The 18,989-nt window shown below is 36.3% G+C and overlaps 3 protein-coding genes across 4 annotated transcripts; 1 reads left to right on the plus strand and 2 right to left on the minus strand.

Annotated features, from left to right (window-relative positions):
* Window positions 1-1,550, minus strand: LOC132191849 (hydroxyproline-rich glycoprotein family protein). The gene has a single exon (XM_059606962.2). The coding sequence runs from the start codon at window positions 1,386-1,388 to the stop codon at window positions 168-170; it is 1,221 nt and encodes a 406-aa protein (XP_059462945.1). The 5' UTR covers window positions 1,389-1,550; the 3' UTR covers window positions 1-167.
* A 973-nt stretch (window positions 1,551-2,523) lies between these two features.
* LCL1 (LHY/CCA1-like 1) lies at window positions 2,524-7,144 on the minus strand. Of its 2 annotated transcripts, none has more exons than XM_059571817.2 (9): window positions 6,896-7,144; window positions 6,224-6,281; window positions 6,003-6,126; window positions 5,752-5,850; window positions 5,518-5,643; window positions 5,306-5,415; window positions 4,672-4,731; window positions 3,082-3,181; window positions 2,524-3,001 (listed from the first exon to the last, which is right to left on the minus strand). In XM_059571817.2, exons 1-8 carry the CDS (start codon window positions 7,045-7,047, stop codon window positions 3,086-3,088), a joined length of 825 nt encoding a protein of 274 aa, XP_059427800.1. In that variant the 5' UTR covers window positions 7,048-7,144; the 3' UTR covers window positions 2,524-3,001; window positions 3,082-3,085. The 2 variants fall into 2 exon arrangements, with proteins under 2 accessions (XP_059427800.1, XP_059427799.1); XM_059571816.2 differs by having other exon boundaries at window positions 5,752-5,910; window positions 6,896-7,143.
* A 4,524-nt stretch (window positions 7,145-11,668) lies between these two features.
* On the plus strand, window positions 11,669-15,300 carry LOC132161874 (2,3-bisphosphoglycerate-independent phosphoglycerate mutase). The gene is made up of 2 exons (XM_059572085.2): window positions 11,669-11,906; window positions 14,875-15,300. Exons 1-2 carry the CDS (start codon window positions 11,756-11,758, stop codon window positions 15,141-15,143), a joined length of 420 nt encoding a protein of 139 aa, XP_059428068.2. The 5' UTR covers window positions 11,669-11,755; the 3' UTR covers window positions 15,144-15,300.
* Window positions 15,301-18,989: the final 3,689 nt, after the last annotated feature.

Raw genomic sequence — 18,989 nt, forward strand, 5'->3', positions numbered from 1 at the left:
TTGGACAACGAGAGAGGACACACATGTACATTAAAATCAAAAGGAACAGCATGAGTAACTCACAACATTACACTTCTGTTCAAATGTAAACCGAACTCAATAAAGAAGTTAACTTACCTAGACTACTTCAAACACTTAATAACTCAAAAGCACTAGCCTTTTGACCATCAATCATCATCCTCAGAGCTTGCATCCTCACTACTATAATCACTGCTGTCATCGTCTTGATCCAGAATATCCAGCTCAACGTGCCGAACCTGTATTGTCTCAGGTGGCTTATGCTGAGAAGGAGCAATGGGCCGCAATTGCTGCTCATCGGCCCTCGGACCCGGAAGAGACGTGAATGGGGGCAATGGCACGGGGTCGCCGGGCTTCCACCCAGGTGGGGGCATTGGTATATTGATAGGCAACTCCACGGGCATCCCAGGTTTCCAACCCGATGGAACAGTGATATTCGGTGGAAGCAGACCCTGAATTGCACTCAGATTCGAAAGAGGGTTCACCTCCGCTGGCTGTGCAGCCGGGGGCTCAATGATAGCTTCAATCGTTTTCTCGCTTTCTTCTGCTTTGGGTAACCCCACATCGAGATCAGCAAAACTGTACAGCTGCGAGGCGCGCATTTGCTCTTCTTGCGGGGCGGGTGGGAGAGCCCCGCGAAGGGGAGCTTGGCCGGCGCCGAATTCAGGCGGGGCAAAGGTCGTGTAGCTTATCCGATGGGCGCACGACAAAATGTCCGACAATTTCAGCTGAGACGCAACGGTTGTGGTGCACGAAGAATCCTCCTCCATATCATCCTCCAATTTGGATCTCTTGGGGCGGCGATAATCAGAGTAATCATCGACAAGAATATCGAGAACACGCTCGGCATCCTTGAGCTTATTGGCGAACGCAAGAAGCGCAGAATCCTTGGACTGGATTTCGCGGGCGGCTTTCCTCTTAGCATCCTGAAGATCAAGGATTTCTTGGAGTTCGGCGACGGCTTCGAAGAGCTGGGTCTGGAGGCGATTGAAAAGGGAGATGATTTCTTTGGTGGAGGAGGGAGAGGAATCGAGTGGGGTCGTTGAGGGTAGCGCTTGGGTTTGGGAAGAGAGGAAGGTAGGAAGCGAGCCGCGGAAGGCGGTGAGCCAGAGGGAGCGATTGGGCGAGAGCTCGAAGAGTTTGGAGGCCAAGGCGGCCATTTGGAGGAGAAGGGTCTGCGCGCGAGGGAGAGGTGGGAGGAGAGAGAGGAGGGTGGAGGAGGTGGTGGTGGTGGTGCTAATGGCGGATGAGAAATTGGAGGAGGGTTGGAGCTGCTGTGGTTGTTGATGGGGGAGTTTGGGTGGGGTAGGGTTTTGAAGGGAGGGGGAGTTTGGGTTTGTGAGGCCTAGCCTTGCTGGGGATTGCAGCATCTTTCTGTTTGGACGCCTCAATTTCTCCTTTCTTCTTCTTCTTCTTCAGAGAATCCTAAGGCAGGAAACTGAAGGATACGAACATGGTTCTCGCATACTCTGGAAAAAGCTGCTGCCGGTGCCTACTATGGATGGCCAAACGGCGGTTTAAGCACGCGCCTCACAGTAGATCCAAACTGCAAGCCGTTTGTATTTTGACCTAAACGACGTCATGTGGTTTACTTTACGGCGGGCGTTTTCTGTTTTAGTAGTGTTTTACCCGAAACTGCAACCCGTTTTGCGCCCGACGACGATCTTTTTTGCGCAGAAGGTTATTATTATGTCTTCCTTTTACGCTTTCCCTCCATTGTGAATGAAATTTTCAGACGAATTTACACAACTTAATTTTACGATTTCCACGCACTACTTACCACCCCAAAAAAAAAGAAAAAAAAAAAAAAAAAAAGCAAAATCAGTTCTTGATATGAAAGCATTCATTTTGAAAAGGTGATCGGACCACTCTTATTTGACCATTTGAAGGTGGCCAAACCACTTTCGGTAACCATGAGAGTAATTCGATTATTCCTACATCTGCTCATAAGAGGTAGCCAAATGAGAATGGTCTATCACCCCCTTCAATTTCTTTGTTTTTTTATTACATTTTTTTGGGTAAATTAAATGTTTCCCCTTCCAATTATCGTTATATTTACACTTATATTTACACTTACACAAACCCTTTAAACTGACTCGCTACAACTCACTCTTCCAAACCATCTGTTTGTTACAAGTTTGCCCTAAAGTTAGATTTATACGTTTCTGAAATTGACCCTACTCTTTGTTGGTGAAAAGACAATAATACCCACACCTGGTTGCTTTGAAATTTGAATATAAAAATTGAGATTTTTCTGCAAAATACCCAATTTTGAGGCATGAAATTACCATAATGCCCGTATTTAATCGGACATAATAAAGTAAAAAATTAAGAAAAATGCCAAATGGGAGATGATTGTAGTACCCTTAATTAATGGACTAAAATTACATACATAACCGATGAGTGTGCTGGGTAAAAGCTAAAAATATAAACTCATCCATCCATCCAAGTGTCTTTCCCATTATGGATTTTACAACACAAGTCAACAAAGCCTCGTCATAGCTCAAACTAAAAATAACACTATACTTCCAAGTGTTTGTACTTAATTAATGATAAACAGAAGTGTTAGCTAACAAGCACTTCTGCAATAGTGATATGACAATCAAATGAAATAAAAAAAAAGTAAAATTTTAGCACGCAAAAACCCTAATGCTGAAACATAACAACAATAAATATTTATAGATTCTTGTAATTGCACTGCTCCAGAGACGAGCCTACATATAGGAAATGGCATTTTCTTACATATATATGAGATGAGACTACTCGCAAGATATACACACTGGTTTAGTTGAACTCCAAATCAACATAATAGCATCAATCTTTTCCATTGAAGGTTAGTTGAAAGTCCACCTGGCTAGAGCTATATAGTTACGTTCTTGAACTTGCAGGCTTCAAAGCACGTTGCACAAGAACCATTGTGCACTTATGGTCGATGAGGCCAGCTAAGAAACAAGAGAAATTCCATCTAAATATCACCAACTTACTGCAAAGGGAGAGATGTTGCAGGGTAAGTATGAAGTGTGAAGAAAAAGCACATTCTATCTTTAAATTGTAAGTACTAACCAGTTCAACAGGATAGATCACTGGTCTGCTTCTTGGCAACAAATCCAGCAGCTACTCCTGCGGTTTTGCTATTGGTGTCGTATGATGACATGACCTTCTTCTGAAAAGCCAATTAAATCAACTGGTCAACCTCACTGAACAATTGTTCAAGAATTTCACCATTGTCCATGTATAAGAAAGAGCAACTAGATAAAAATCTACTTGCTGAGAATCCAATAACCATCTCTATTGGTTCTTCTGCAGCTAAAATCAGAAAATCTTGAAGAAACTGAAACCAACTATGTCAGCATTCTGTATATTGATGGAGAATGCGCAGAGATCGACATAGGGCTTGATCCAGTGGAAGTCTATGTCTACTTGACATTTCTCATTCAATTGTCAACAAACAACCATCTAAAAATGATAGATTTTCTATCACATATTGCTTGTGTAAGACCAACATGGCTTGTGTAAGACCATGTTAAATCACCACTTTATCCTAAAAAGCTTAAACCAATAGAAAAATGTGGTGTTAATCATTTAATAAATCTTCTAACACGTGATGTCTCTGGAGCATATTCTCATGAAATTATAATCTTCTAATTTTCTTTCTCAAAGGATCCATGAAATGAGTGTCTTATTCTTTTTTTTCTTCTATAGATTTCATGTTCCATATTTGACTCGCATTGAGTTTTATCTTCTGTATTAAAATCATTTGGAGTAGAACTCTTGAAACAGTTCATTTATTATATTCTTGTAGATCAGGACTCAGATCCTGTCTCCCCCCCCCCCCCCCCCCTGAAAAAAAAATAATAATAAAGAAAACCATTTTTATTAGTGAAAGGCCCATCTGATCAGGCTTGTACTTAGGAGGAAATCAATGGGAGCTTATTTCTGCAAGCATATTATGCAGATATGAGAAGTCCAGTGGGAAAAATTATTAAATTTAAATGTTGGCCTTCACATATTTAGGAGTATATCTACTCTGTTACGATACTCCTCCATTTCTCTCAATAATTAGAATACAGTTCTAGAAAAGAACATATGAACAATCCATATGCGCAAACCCACTCATCTAATAGAATAATGATACTGATATTTTCCATTATCGACAAAATTTTCTACCATATAGGTATTGTGTCATTTGCTTGTAAAAGCTGTTATCTAAAGCAGCATTGCTTTTTCTCCAATATAAAATAAAAACCAAAGTATGAAAAGAATTTTTTTTTTCTTTTTACAGAAAAAAAAGAAAAAAAAAAGGGTCTGCTGCAAAACCCGAGATTCAACAGAACATAGAAATATAATATTGGATTCAACTACCACCTATCATTACATAGAGATTGCAATTTGGTGGATTCAACTAGCACCAATGAGCCAAAACAAAGCAATACAAGCAAACATCGCAGAATAGAAATATGAACTCTTTTTACAGCAGTTTATCAGAATATCAAAAATACCAAATTCTGCAGATAAACTAAATTTTGAAGGTAAATGGGGCTTATGAAACGTAAGCTTGAGAGCTAGTAGATGTATATGCACAACTAGAATGACAGAGATATGTACCACAATGTTATTATCATAGCAACAATAAAATAAAATAAAATTACTTACAATTGGCTCAAAATCTGGGCTAGACAAGTTAACCGTGAGGTTTCTCATCAACAATAAAACCTGCACGAGCCACCAACTATATCTTAAATACAATAACTCGTATAAAATAAGGAAACACAAAGTTTGAGCTTCTTTTTCTCTTCTTTTTGGAATGTGGCAGAGGGGGAATACTATATATTAACATGTTCATTTTTGTGCCAATGCATGAATCTTATAAAACGGAAAATTCCTATACATGGCCCCAGCACGTCTTGTCTATTCTGCTTCTGCAGGAGAAAAACACATATATCCATAATGCTTCTGAAAAATTTAAGGCACCATTCTGTTTGGTGTAGACTTTGGGCTAAATAACTATTCGCCACAAGCCACCAATATAACAGGTCCTTTGAATTAGCTTTTCGTTATGGTAACAAATAAGTTAGCTCTTCACTAGGGCTTTGGCTAAACTGGTAAAGTGCACCGCTTCCACCCCCCCTCCAAAAAAAAGAAAGAAAAGAAAAGGAGAATGGTTATCTCTACCAAATTCAGATTGAATAGAAGCATCTTAGTGATCCGCTGATAATGAAACAAAGCATCTTCACTAGCTGTTCACAATGTAAGTTATTGAAACTAAAGTAGTTTTCATTCAACTCACAGTTTCAAAATTTATGGGATCCATTTCCTTGAGCTTCTGCACATGGCCATCGGTGTCTGGATCAAAAACACTCCCAATGAAGCTATACACTTCAGCAAAATCTGGTATACCTGCAAAACATATGCAAAGATAGCCCACCTTTAATAATTGTTTCTTTTTAAGTTCAAGGCAAGTGATGTAAGGAATTGATTAAATATGGTCCAGAAGATTACCATGAAGCATAGTAGCTTTTTCCCCTTGGTTTGGAATATCAGAGCCTGGAAGCGTTCTACTTGAGCTTCTAATGCCACTAACACTGCTGTTACTAATCCTTGCCACCCCCTTTGATCCAATATCAGCTGAATCAGTAACGTTGTATGCCATAAGAAGTGCTGGAAAGTTCCATGAATAAAACTACTCTACCACTATTATCACAAAGAAAATAACATGAAAAGGAGTATGCATGCCTTCAGTTCCCTGAAGACTAGTTAAATCATCTTGTGATGGCACAATTTTGCTTGATGAAGCATTTATCAGTGTGGAATTGTCATCCCATGGAGAATATCCTGGAGCAAGGTTATTTACCAAAGAAGGATAAGCCATGGATGCTTGTAGTGGCACCAAAACTGCCCATTCAAGAAATTGCATGTGAGAATGTAAAAATTCAATATTAAATATTTAGAGGAACAAAAGTCGTTATCCTAAAGACTGGCCACACCATTTTTGGATGCCTTTTGCGGGTAAGGATGAGCGGCCTTTCGCTTAGGGCGAGGAGGAGGCACATGTGCTGTTGTCCCATTCTTTTGTACCTTCAAGAAGTATTTTTGGGCATGACTCCGGATCTGCAAAAAACTATTACTCAGCAACAGACTTTGCCTCCTGAAAGGGAAGAAATTAATAAGAAAATCAACTCATAAGGGTAATTTAATGTGCTCAAACCTGAATCACTGTCTTTGAACCCACAAAATCTTCAATCTTTTTCCAGTCACGGTCAAACCTAAATCACACCCAAAAAAAGAAAAAAAAACAACTGATTTCAAAGTCTATCCCATGTTTTAGTCAATCATCGAACAAGGAACATCCACAAGTTTTGTTCGAACAAGAATAAACTAAATTAACAAAAAAAAAATACACCATAAAGGCCTTGTGCAGAGGTCGCTCAATGAAACTTTGAAACACCAAACAGACTGCTAATTCAGCCCAACTCCTTCAAATAGTACTGTATCGGACCCAACCGCCTCAAAGCCACAACAGAATTTTTCAGTGGTAACCAAAATTCGCCAAAAGAATAAGCAACAATACAGAGTAACAAAGTCGAAATTCAAAATGATTACAAAATCTGTTAACCAAACGAACAAACAAAAAAACAGTACCGAAAGAGTAACGACTACGCGTGAAATTCAGAAATTCAGATCAACAACCAAAGCTCATATCAAATTAAACCACAATTAAGCCAGATTTCCAGGTCAACCTAAGAATCAAAGTAAATTGAGATGCGGTTGGGTTATATTTCCGGAACGTAGTTAAATTTCGGTTTCAGCAGCATGATTTAAACCAAAATTTTGCTTTCAAAAGCAAGAAAGAAGATGGAGTGAAGTGAAGAGAACTCACAGCTGAAGCGCTTCGAGGAACTTGTCGTGCTCTTCCTCGGTCCAGCTCTCTCTGGACTTGGTGATGGTGTAGGCCTTCCTCACCTTCTTGCCCGAGCTATCAGTAGGCGTCGACGTCGCCATGGATTGAGGGTTCGAAGACTGCGAATTCATTTTCAAAACGCATAGAATCACAGAGAGAGAGAGCGAGAGAGAGAGAGTGAGAGAATTCTTGGCTGTGGCGGGTATGTGCGGTGGGTAATTTGGTTATTCCAGGCCGCTCAATTCATTTGGCCACTATTTTTAAAAACATCGGCTACGCCGATTTAATCGTCTGGTGTACGGAATGGCGTGTTTGGGAATAGGCATGGTGTGAATATTTTATACATTATAGTATTTAGTCAACCGAGTTTTTTGTGCTATAAAGTAGCTACCATTTTGTTCAAAATACATTTTATAAACCAAGCTTCACACGCTGTCGTTTCACTCAATCTTTACATTTGAACAGACAAAGCGAGTAAAGAGTACTAGTAAACTTCTTTCATTAGTCAAATGAGTTAAATCCATTATCCACTAGTTAGAATTTTTGTAGGCAAGAGTAAAAGATAATATTAAAATATATATATATAAATTCTAACTATAAGGAGTTGCTACATTTACTAGTTAAATGTAACTAGCAAATGTAGTAAAGCCAAATAATTTTTCACAATTTATTTATTCACTCTCTCGGCTCTCTCTTTCCGCAACATGAGCATAGCGGCATAGGTGTTGTGGCAACGAGCACAACGGGATGGGTTTCTTGACTTTTTATGGCTGTTTAAGGTATCAACACTCCTTAAAAGTATGAGGTTAATTTAGGCATGGTTAAGCTTCAAAGAGGGACAATGGCGAATGGAGTGATATCAGAACGAGGACAAAAGTGAGAGAGATATCAGTTAAAATAAAAATGAACATAAAACTATTAAAAATATTGTTTTAATAGAGTAGAGAGAGAATTTAGAGAGTGATATTATATGTGTGATATTTTTGAAAAGAAGGTAGTTAAAGTAAAATAAAATAAGAATGCATTGTATTACTTATAGAAATCTATAGACTTGCTAAAGTGATTTACCTACTATACTAAAAAAAAAAAAAACATAATCTCACAAGAACAATAATTTATGTAAGTGTATATATATATAAACTTATAGAAATCTTTAGATGGCAAATGCTAAAGTGATTTACCCAGTCAATTAAAAAACACATCATATCACGAGAGCAATAATTTATGTAAGTAATATGACAACTTTTTCACATTTCAAAATATATGCTTGGGATAGCAATAAATACTGACCTATTTATATAAAATACTGTATTGTGTGAACTTAGCATTTTGATTAAGATAATAAAAAAAAAATTAAAAAAAAAAAGAGTGAATTTAAATGGTTAACTATAAATATCAAATTAAATATTAATCTTGAGTGTCTATTTTGTTTGGTTCAATAGAACAACTCTTTAGTAACAATACTTATATTAGCAAATAGAAAATATACTCTTTCAATTTGAGAAGAAATTAATGCCAAATTTTAAGTAGTATTTACTTAAAATAATGACATTTATCTTACTTTAAATATTAGGTTAAAGGATTTGAACAAACTCAATACGAAATTAAAAGAGGCATTGGACTAAACGTTAACTCTCTCTAGAGAGAGCCGCACAAGTCCTCAGTTTGGGGTCCTCCCCCCTCCTGGTTTTTCTCGTGTACCATTTTTTGTTGGGGGCCTGCCTTGCCATCTCCACCGTGTTGCCAATTTTCACCGCACCTCTCCATCTCCGTTTTTTCGCGTCGCTCTCTGGCATCCACGCTCCTGTGCGACTTCCTCACTCTCCGGCCAAAATTCTCCAGTAGCCTTCCTCCGCTCCTTGCTTCGATGGTTGCAGCTGTTTTGTGGGTTTTTGTCTTTTTCCTTGTATTTTCTTGTTTGTTTTGTTGTCTTGGTGTTTGGGCTTAGGACGTGAATAATTTTCTGACAATTCGGGTCGAGAATGACTAGTTTTGGCATGAAGCTTTTGCTCATGCAGGAGAATGGCTACCTATGTCTCGGATAGAGTCTGCACCGGGCATATCTAATCTATAAGTTGAAGATTGGGCATGGGTTAGCGGATGTAGACGTCATATAAATTCAATGTAAGATTTGTATGTTTTGACTTCTATAACGTGTAATCATTTAGCTTCGGCTATGAATTTCAGAGCTGTATGCTATGTGATTATAAGAGTTTTTATTCTCTTGATTAATTCATGAATGAAATTAGAATGAATTTCTCTCAATATATATATATATATATATATATATATATATATTGGGTTAAAGTTTAATAGTTTTAGAGACAACATTTTAATTAATAACATTAATTCTGGTTTCTATAATTAGCTAATAATTTGTTTTAGTGTATCTTTATTTTAACGAGTAATCAAGTCGAATTAGTTAGATTTATTAATTTATGTTAGGATAATGTTTATATCTAAAAAATTAATCCATATAATTTATGTGAGAAGAGAATTTTATTGTGCAAATTTTTTTGTTAATTTGGGTTGTCGGAAAAAAGAGAAGCCAGTTAAAAGGTAGATCACAGTGTTCCAAGTGAGGGACTGGGACTCTTTCCCGTTCCACGACAGCGCCGCCGATGTTTTGCAGTTAGGCGAATAATCGCTGAACTTTTACGAGGATGTAGGCCCCTTCTGAGATCTGCGATGCTACGTGTGCGTCTCTCCAGTCCACCAGTTTCCGAGTAGCGCTTTCTCCTTCTATCGTGAGTCGTGACTGTCGCTTGGAATTGGGTAAAGTTGCTCTGCATTCAATCTCCGATGTTTCCAGATGACCACAAGATGATCAAAAGTCCAAAAAGATGATCACAAGATCCGACGGCCCAACATGAACAGTCCATACCGTGTGGTGCACAAGGGATGCTGTTAGGCCCAACCGCGCCCACTCTCAGGGACTGACTGACACGTGGCACGTGAATTATCCACTCGTGAAAAAAGAGAAATGTCGCGACTCGTTTATTGGGCCAGCCTGCCGACTGTAGCGTAGCCGCAATGGTTAATGGGAATGGAATGGAATGGAAAAGAAGAGTACACGCGATCGTGTTTCACGGTGTGGATTGAAGGGTTTGGTTTTGAATAAGAAGAGTCGTGAAAGAGGAGAAGACCAAACGTGTTCTCTTGCCTCCATTTATTTTTGGCCTCATCTCTTTAGAGCATTTCCTTTTTAGCTACTGGATTTTATTAGCTACTAGTTTTTTAATACAAAATGTCCCATTTAACTACTCTAAAGCTATTCTATTGAAGACAAAAAAAATCTCAAAATCTCAAAATATAATTATTATGAGCCATTTAGCTGATCTGTTGGAAATGCTCTTACATTGAGATTTTTGTTATTAGCGGAATTTTACAAAGAAAAATGTTAAAGCTCAATATTTTTTCTATCTCTCATCTTATGTGAATCCTACATAAGTTAATGGTTGACCCCATAAATCTAATTGTCTATCTATTAAATTTGTAAAAAAATATGAGTCAAATATGAACAACTTATTGACTCATAGCATTTATCATTTACAAATATTCAAACAATTTAAAAGAGAAGAATTGCTAGTTACGTGTCTCAAATAACAATAATTTTTTATAACATAATAAAAAGAATTTTCATTATTATTATTTTTTTTTTGGACATGTGCACACAAAAGAGGATGGGGTGATTTGAATTAGTAACCTTCACTTCATAAGGCATGATTTTCAGCTGATTGAACTACCCATTGAAACAAAAATTTTCATTATTGACTATGCAATAAAAGAGGAAAATAAGTCGTCAGCAAGCCATGGGTCTCATAGACTAGAGAGAGAGAGAGAAAGGCCTATATTCGACTACTTCTCGGGTCTTCTTGATTATTCTTAAGTGGGTCTTTGGTTTATTATTACTCTTATCAAATTTTAATTTTCTTTTGGAAATTTGATCCATACTATTATCCAATGAAATGATCAAGTTGATTAAAAAAATAGTATAAAAAAATAAGGAATATACACTTTATTAGGTGTTTGAAAAGCCAGCGAGGTGCCACTAATCATGAAATTCGGATTTATGGATGAAACCGCAATTAGAGGAACCCAAAACAAGAAGTAAAGTGCAATTTTAGCCATGAGTAGCCGAGTGCTTGTTTTTTTTGTTGGTGATGGGGGGTTTTGGCATCATGTTGTTGGCTGCCTGGGGTTTGGTTGGATAAGATAACCGGGGAAGAGCTAAGATTTTAGATATAAAAGACTTATAAGACACAAAGATTGTAACATACTATTATGTTTTTGTAATTGACATTCACATTGATAACATTCATTTCTCTTTTTGCAGCTTCACTCACCTATCAATATTTTAATCTAACCCATAGATCGCTCCCTCCATACTCGAACTTACGACGTGGTGTTTGTCTTTAATATAAAATAATACAAATTTTGAATAAAACTCATTATGAAAATCGGCTAAGAAAGGGAAGGTACTCAAAAAAATTTATATACACAATAATTAAGATTAGACTTAACCCATAACATAGCTCTAATGCAGCCAATTAGGTTGTGAGAATAACTGCATCAATAATCACTATTAAATTTTAATAAAAGGAAACGAAACCAGAGAATATCAGAATGTGTGCCAAACATGTTCCTTGTTCGAGACAGTCAACAAATCAGGTGGTCTGCAGACCACATGGGTCCCTGTCCCGTGAAAACATATACATAGAAGAGAAACACACCCACTAAGATAAGAGAGACACGTGTCGTGTGTTGTATCCAGCTTCCAAAGACTTATCATCCAACTCGAGCTTTTTTGATCTGCATCAGAATCTTGCTGGGATTCCAATGGATATTCAAGCTCGCGTCGGAAGCATAACATCCCGCAGCGTCGTCGCCAGAAAGCATTCTTTTTCTACTCTTTACTTGCCTCTCAGATTGCTCTGCTCCAGAAGGAATTTCCAACAACCTCAAGAAAACGATAACAACAACAATAAAGGTATGCCATCTTTTGCTGCTCTATTTTTATTTATTTATTTATTTATTGTATTTCTTTTAAATCTAGTACACAAATTGAAAATATGAGTAATGGTAGAATTTTTTTTTTTTTTTTAATGAGACTTTTAAAAATTACTACTGAATTTTAATTAAATTATGATTTTAATAGACGTCATTTCATTTTTTAAAGGACGATATGTAGAATTATTCTGAAGTTATTTATTTGAGCCATGCATGGTCCCAAAGTCCTAATAGTTAGTCCAAATGCCTAAGACCTATTTTAATTAAATAGGTTAAACTCTAACTCGTTAGTTTCATGTTAAATTTGGTCTCAAATTTATGAGTCATGTAAAATATTGCTTAAGTTGATTGTGCAAAGGGTTTTTTTTTTTTTTTTGTTACACATAGGGATGATAATATCCAATTGCTGCAATCTAGCAGGGGTTGTGTGCATCAAATTACTGATTTTCTGATGTTTGACTAACACTTCGAAAATATCAAAACATTTGCCTCACACTGAAATGCATTGATACTTTTAATATCATCTCATATAATCAATATTTTTCTTCATAATAAAATATTAAAAAAACTAAAAAATTAATTTAGTAATTGGAAAAATTGATTTTTTTAAGGAAGAAAACAGTAAAAGTTGATATATATATATTTGGGTTAAATGCGTTTTTAGTTTTTGAGTTTTAACAACTTTATTTTTTTCATCTATGTTTCATTTTGTAACATAGATGGTACTTTTCTTATGGGTAAATACTGAGATAGTACCTTCGTCCATCTTTCATCCATGAGACCAATAGAATCCCCACGTCAAACCAATCAAAATCTGCCACGTGTCATATGCCTTAACAAAAAATTTTAAAATGAAAAAAAAGAAAAGAAAATATTATAAAACAATTAAAAAAACAAAACAAAAAATGAAGAAGGGGTGGCTCGGCCCTTGGGGATGGTGAATCACTCCCAAGGGACCAAACCCCTAATGTTTTTTTTTTTTTGGCCTTTAAGGGGTGGTCGAACCACCTCGAAGGCCATGTGGGTGGTTCCGCCATCAAACCGGCCGTAGGGGGTGGCCGAAATTACCCCAGGCCAAACAATGGTAGCTCGGCCACCCCCAATGCCCTTGGGGGTGGTTTTAGCTACACCTTTTTGTTATTTGGGGGTGGCTCTCATTCTTTCTTTCTTTTCTTTTTTTTTTTTTTTCTTTTTTTTTTTTTTTAAGTTTTGTTTTTTAATATTTTTTATTTTTCTTCATTTTAATTTTTTGTATAGACATATGACATGCGGCATGTTTTGATTGGTTTGACGTAAAATTTCGTTAGTTTCATGAACAAAAGTACTATCTCCGTATTACCCATAAGAGAGGTATCGCCTACGATACAAAATGAAACCTACATGAGAAAAAATAAAGTCATTAAAACCTAGGGATCAAAAAGGACATTTAACCCTTTTTTTTTTTTTTTTTTATATGGGGTAAATTACACTTTTGCCTTGTAACCTACCACCTGTTTGTTATTTATCCCCTTCAATTTAACTTAATGCAACTCGGATCCTATTTTGAAATTTCAGTGTCAGTTTGCTTCCTTCATCCAAATCAACTGATAAATTGGACGGAAAAGTATGTGAAATAACTAAACTGCCTTTATGTGAAAGAAGAGATCAAATGTTGGGGGAAAAAAAAGCCCTCATTACCTATTCTCAAATACCCTTTATGTCCATTTTCAAAATCAAAGATAGAATAATTTTATAGCTAAAAATATGTCAAATAAGCATGCTAGTAAAGAGGAATTTAGTCATTTCGCATGTTTTTTCCTTTAATTTAATGGCGATTGGGACAAAGGAGCAAACTGACACTAAAACTTCGAAATAAGGTAAGCATTGCACTTAGTTAATGTTTATAGAAATAAGTGACACGTTTTAAATAGTTTGTGGGAAGAAAGTGTAGTTTACCATTTGTGTTTATGCATAAATAATTATGGATAGAAATTTGGTGGATTGCTAATTTAATTAAACATATCTATTAGATATATATACACACACAAGTATATATAAGCATATATACGATTAATGCTATAAGTCACTCTTGTGTCCCTCAAAAAATGATGCGACTCTTAAAATCATCATTAAGCTTGTGATCGATCATTATTGAATTTTGATCAAATGATGATTTTAAAAGCCATTTCATTTTTGGAGGAACATAAGAGTGACACAAGATTGACTTATAGAATTACTCTATATATATATATACACACACATATATGCATTTGTGTTTGCGTGTATATATATATATAGGAATGAATGTTTTCTAAGAAAGAACTAGTTCTAAGGAATGTTTTATGAGAAAATACGAGCACATTAGTGTTAATATGAGGGATGTAAAGAGGTGTAATCCATTTTACACCATAAATATCTAATTTTCTGTTGACTTCGAAAATCATTTTCATTTGTTGGAAGTCCCACATTGCCTGGGTATTAAGGAGATTGTCCATTTATAAGGTGAGGGGAAACCTCAACTCTTGAGCTAGCTTTTGGGTTGAGTTAGGCCCAAGACCCATTTCTAACATGGTATCAGAGCCTAACCCAATTAATTGGCTGTGGCCCACCGTCACCCATTGTCGCACGTGTTGGCTTGGATGTCCTCCCGCCACACGTGAGGGGGCGTGTTGGAAGTCCCACATTGCCTGGGTATTAAGGAGATTGTCCATTTATAAGGTGAGGGGAAACCTCAACTCTTGAGCTAGCTTTTGGGTTGAGTTAGGCCCAAGACCCATTTCTAACATCATTAACTACAATCTTTTGTTTGCACCAAACAATGAAAAACATGGAAAACATTTTCAGAGAAAATTTTCAACCTCTGCCTAAGACCCACACACACACACACACACACACACACACATATATATATATATATATATATATATATATATATAAGAACGTACCCTTACCAAGATTCATTATCTCAGGTGATAAATCCTCCACTGACTGGGACAAGGCGTGGTCAAACTTCAGAAAGAAAGGGAAAAAGACCCTCTTCTCACAGTTTTCTCCCGACAAGTACGTCAGCTGGAATCCTAGGCGTTCAGATTACCCGCTGTCTGAGGAAGTTGATCCCATCAAGAGAACAGAGAGGTCAAACCTCATGTTATGGACTAGTCCAAGGTTTACTCTGGCAGGGGCCATTGTGATTGTCACATTTCTTTTGGTCTACACCATTCTTGCACCAGTCAAGTGATCATCATCAATTTTACTTGCATTGTCTTTCCCTCCCAGAAATCATGCATGTGTTTCTTGTACAACTATATATATATATATATATAAGCAAGTAGTTGTAGGAATATTGGAGATGTATATTTTCTGTAAATGCAATCACTTACTCTTTTTATTCTCGATTTAATTAGGCCAATAAGCTTTCACATATATATGCATTGGCATTGTGTTGATTGGATCATTGTTGGTAAAGATTAAAGAAGTTGATCTATAAGTTATTATGTCATTTTTGAGGTCCTGCCGAACTCTCGGTTTTGATATCAGAGTTGGAGAGATTTATTTTCGATCCAAAAGCTTAAGCTAATAATTGTTTAGATTCAATTGTATTATATTATCCACTCACTTGTATGTTTCCTGGGGGTCAAATGTTTTTCATTTTGTGTACACTCAGCAGTAAGCATTGAAAATTTAGTAATATTTCTTTTTGTCCTCTAGGGCTGCTGTTTATTGCATGCTTTGGGCTCTTTTTGTCCAAACTGCTTTCTCCCCCCATTTCCCCTGCCCGGGGCCCTAAAAAAAAAAAAAAAAGGAAGAAAAAGTAGTAAAAAAGTTCAAGTGCTGAAAAAGAATTGACTTGAAAAGTATGACCCCAGCTGAGATTCCTCTTTCCTTTTAGTGGCATAATGTTTAGTTGCAGACAATGAATCATAAAAACAACCTACATGGGATACTTGGAACTTGGAAGAAATAATACTCCAAATATTTTGAAGTGAACAAACAGCTTTTTTGTTTGTTTTTATTGAATTGAGAGGTTTTTGTCTTTGGATTACTGTTCTGTTATGTCCCCAGCCTATCTGCATTTCCTATTGCTTTCATTCTACTCAGATATGTTTTTTTCCTCTTTGCTTTATTATTCTGTTGCTTGGGATATTTGCATTTTGTAAATAGTTTTTGCAGAACATTCTAGTGCACACTTGAAATGGCAGGCCACCATGACAAGCTGCAATAGCATAGAGGCAACAACTGCCGGCGATCTATTCTAATCACGAGGATGATGTGCCCTAAGCTGTCCCAATAACCTGTTAGCCAAGTGGGCAACACAAGCATCACCTTCTCTATGATCATGTCTTATGGTTCTGCTCAAGGCAGTGACAGAGGACGCCCAGGAGAACGCAGTGTCATCAAATAAGTTTGCCAACAAGTTCTTGGATCCCTGTCCTTTGTTTGCATGCCTTTTATGCTCCTCCCACAAACGGTAGACTTAAACCCCATATATTCTTTTAGTTTATCCCATTAAGTTTCCACCTTTTATGCCTCCTTCAACCACAGGAAGACACATATGATCCTTGTCTGCTCTCCCACTTACAAGAACTATTCAGGTCCTTTTCATGGGGGACAATATTGCTCGTTCAACAAAATGAATAGGATTTGATCATTTGACAATGGACTTTGGCCTGCAGGTAAACAAATTCCAGCCTGTGTGTGATCTTATAGAGCATAGACCTTGACTTATTCTTAGACTTTAGTCACTCTTAGGCCAGCCATCACAATAGTTTTACCTGCTCGGATTAAACTTAAAATGTAACACCTCAGTCCCATAGTAGAAATAACTAGCGTTTTTTATTTTTTATTTTTTTTGAGTCATTACATAAAAGCTAGCTAAATTAAAATATAATCAAAGATTATATAAATAATTTGGTATGTGAATGCATGAGCCAAGTGTGCATTTAATCAAAGCATAATCAGCATGAGAGAGAGAGAGAGAGTCTGTGAAGGCAGGCTATATCATTGGAAAGAATCAAATGATTTGGGTCCTTCACTCTATGAATCAACATTACATGGACATTAGTATTTTTCACTGCTACCTAATTAAGATTTGTCTAACTGGGGGCCGCCAGTTTTCCACTTTGGATTTTGCGAATCACTAAAGGAAGCAAAAGTCACAAATGATTTTTTTTTTTTGTTTTTGGCTTTTTCTTCTTTCCCACTTAACATCTACATGTTTGCAAGTTTCAGATTGAGCTATTAAAAAAAAAGGAAAATAAACCTTATACTGTTGCAATTTACTATTAACTTCTGTCATATCCTCAGCAAGTAAATATACAATAACACGATAACCTTTTTGCTTGTGACTCGAGCAATATTGGCAGGGTTCCCACAACACTATATATATGGTTCAGCAGTTTCCCCTCTTCCCTCCCTCTCTCACTCAGAAAACTAAGAAAACTTGCTGTTCTTCCGTGCAATTCAATAAAAAATGGCTACAATGGGTGGAACAACAATTCCCTTAAGTAGAGGGAACGCTAGGCTTCCTCCAAAGAGAGGTCAGATCAAATTCAAGATAATTTCCAAGCTTTTCGAGGTAGTAGTCAGAGCAGCTTCAAAAGCAGGAAGAGGAATCTGCAGAAAGAAAAAGGTGACAGAGGAAGTGGTCATGGCTCAGAAAGAACATTGTTAAAGCATCATCTCTCCCAACATAAATTATTGTCATATGTACTCTGTCTCTCTCGGTCTCTCTCTGTCTCTCTCTCTCTCTGTCTCTCTCTGTCTCTCTCTCTCTCTCTCAGCAATGTGATGGCAAGGCTTTGAAATGAAAATCACAAATCTAGTAAATTCTGACTTCTTCTTTGCTTCTATGTATAATGTTTCCTTTTCATTATCGTTTCTGCTACCTTCGTGAGAGATTTTACATCTGGGTGTGGGCTATTTTTTCATTATCTGTTCAATTGCTGCGGTGGAAGAATACTATAAGAAATCAATCAATCAATCATTAGCTTGCTTTCTTCCTGCATGGGAGAATTCAAGATCTGCTTGAAGAACAGGTCTGGAAATCGGCATAATGCTTGCATATAGCAGCTGAGCTGGCAGACCAAAAGTGTCTTGCAGATTTACGTGTAGGCTTTCGTAGAATTGATGTCCTTCAATCCTCTGTTTTCCAGTTCTGTACTTTATGCTTGCTACAAGTTGGGTAGGAAAACATGATTTTGGCATTTGCACCCAACAAGGAACAAACATGTGGGCCAATTCTTTTGTTTTGTGTTGGCCAGGGGAGTTAATTAACTAATTGCTATTGAATCCAAATAATGGGATTAAGGCCATCGTTTTGCATACTAAGAGCATGTTTGACTGTACGTTTGAGGGGCCTAAAAATATGTTTAACATTTAAAAAAAAAATTGTTTGAAGAAACAAATACCCAATAGTAAAAAAAAATTGAAAGCGCTTTTAATTTGCATATTTCCCTTCAAAAATTTATATAGTAAATTGAAATAGTGTAAAAAATAAGAGAGTTATGATGAAAAAGAAGAAACTCCACAATGTAAAGAAGATTTTTATCTAAAGTTCATTAGTTATGTAAGGTACAGTTTCTTAATCCTCTATATTAAGAGTAATGTTATAAGTTTCCTAGGGTCCTCTTCAATGTGATGAGACTTTTAAAATTACCGCTAAATTTGAAATGTGATGTATTGAACTTTTATCTGTTGGTGATTTTCAAAGTCACATTACATTTGGGATTACTCTAGGAAGATTCTAGCAAAACTTATAGCATTACTCTTATATTAATGTTCTTGACTTATCTTATCCGATATGATTTTTTTACTATTAACATGTAAGCAGCACTATCATTTTGATCAAATATGCTTATGTAGCAGTTTCAATTAATTTTTAGATTTTTTTTTTTAATAATGACAAATTTAATTAAGAGCCTATTGAAGATTAGAAAGTTTAAAAAGTATTCTTAATACTGAAAAAGTTGGTTTGTTTGGTAAAAAACTTTAAAAGTACTTATTTGAATTTTTTACTAAAAAAAAAAAAAATGGTTAAAACGCATTTATGAGAAAAACTTAAAAATAAAGATTTTTAAAAAAAGTT

Source organism: Corylus avellana, chromosome 10 (genome assembly GCF_965113065.1).
Source record: "Corylus avellana chromosome 10, dhCorAvel1.hap1.2, whole genome shotgun sequence".
NCBI classification, from domain to species: domain Eukaryota; kingdom Viridiplantae; phylum Streptophyta; class Magnoliopsida; order Fagales; family Betulaceae; genus Corylus; species Corylus avellana.

Coding starts and splice junctions, on each gene's coding strand:
- LCL1 (XM_059571816.2), bottom strand. CDS start 7,047: ATGAATTCGCAGTCTTCGAACCCTCAATCCATGGCGACGTCGACGCCT. Junction 4,732..5,305: donor ATCCCATAAATTTTGAAACT/GTGAGTTGAATG, acceptor TGGCTCGTGCAG/GTTTTATTGTTGATGAGAAA. Junction 3,182..4,671: donor GCCCAGATTTTGAGCCAATT/GTAAGTAATTTT, acceptor TTGGCTTTTCAG/AAGAAGGTCATGTCATCATA.
- LOC132191849 (XM_059606962.2), bottom strand. CDS start 1,388: ATGCTGCAATCCCCAGCAAGGCTAGGCCTCACAAACCCAAACTCCCCC.
- LOC132161874 (XM_059572085.2), top strand. CDS start 11,756: ATGGATATTCAAGCTCGCGTCGGAAGCATAACATCCCGCAGCGTCGTC. Junction 11,907..14,874: donor CGATAACAACAACAATAAAG/GTATGCCATCTT, acceptor TCATTATCTCAG/GTGATAAATCCTCCACTGAC.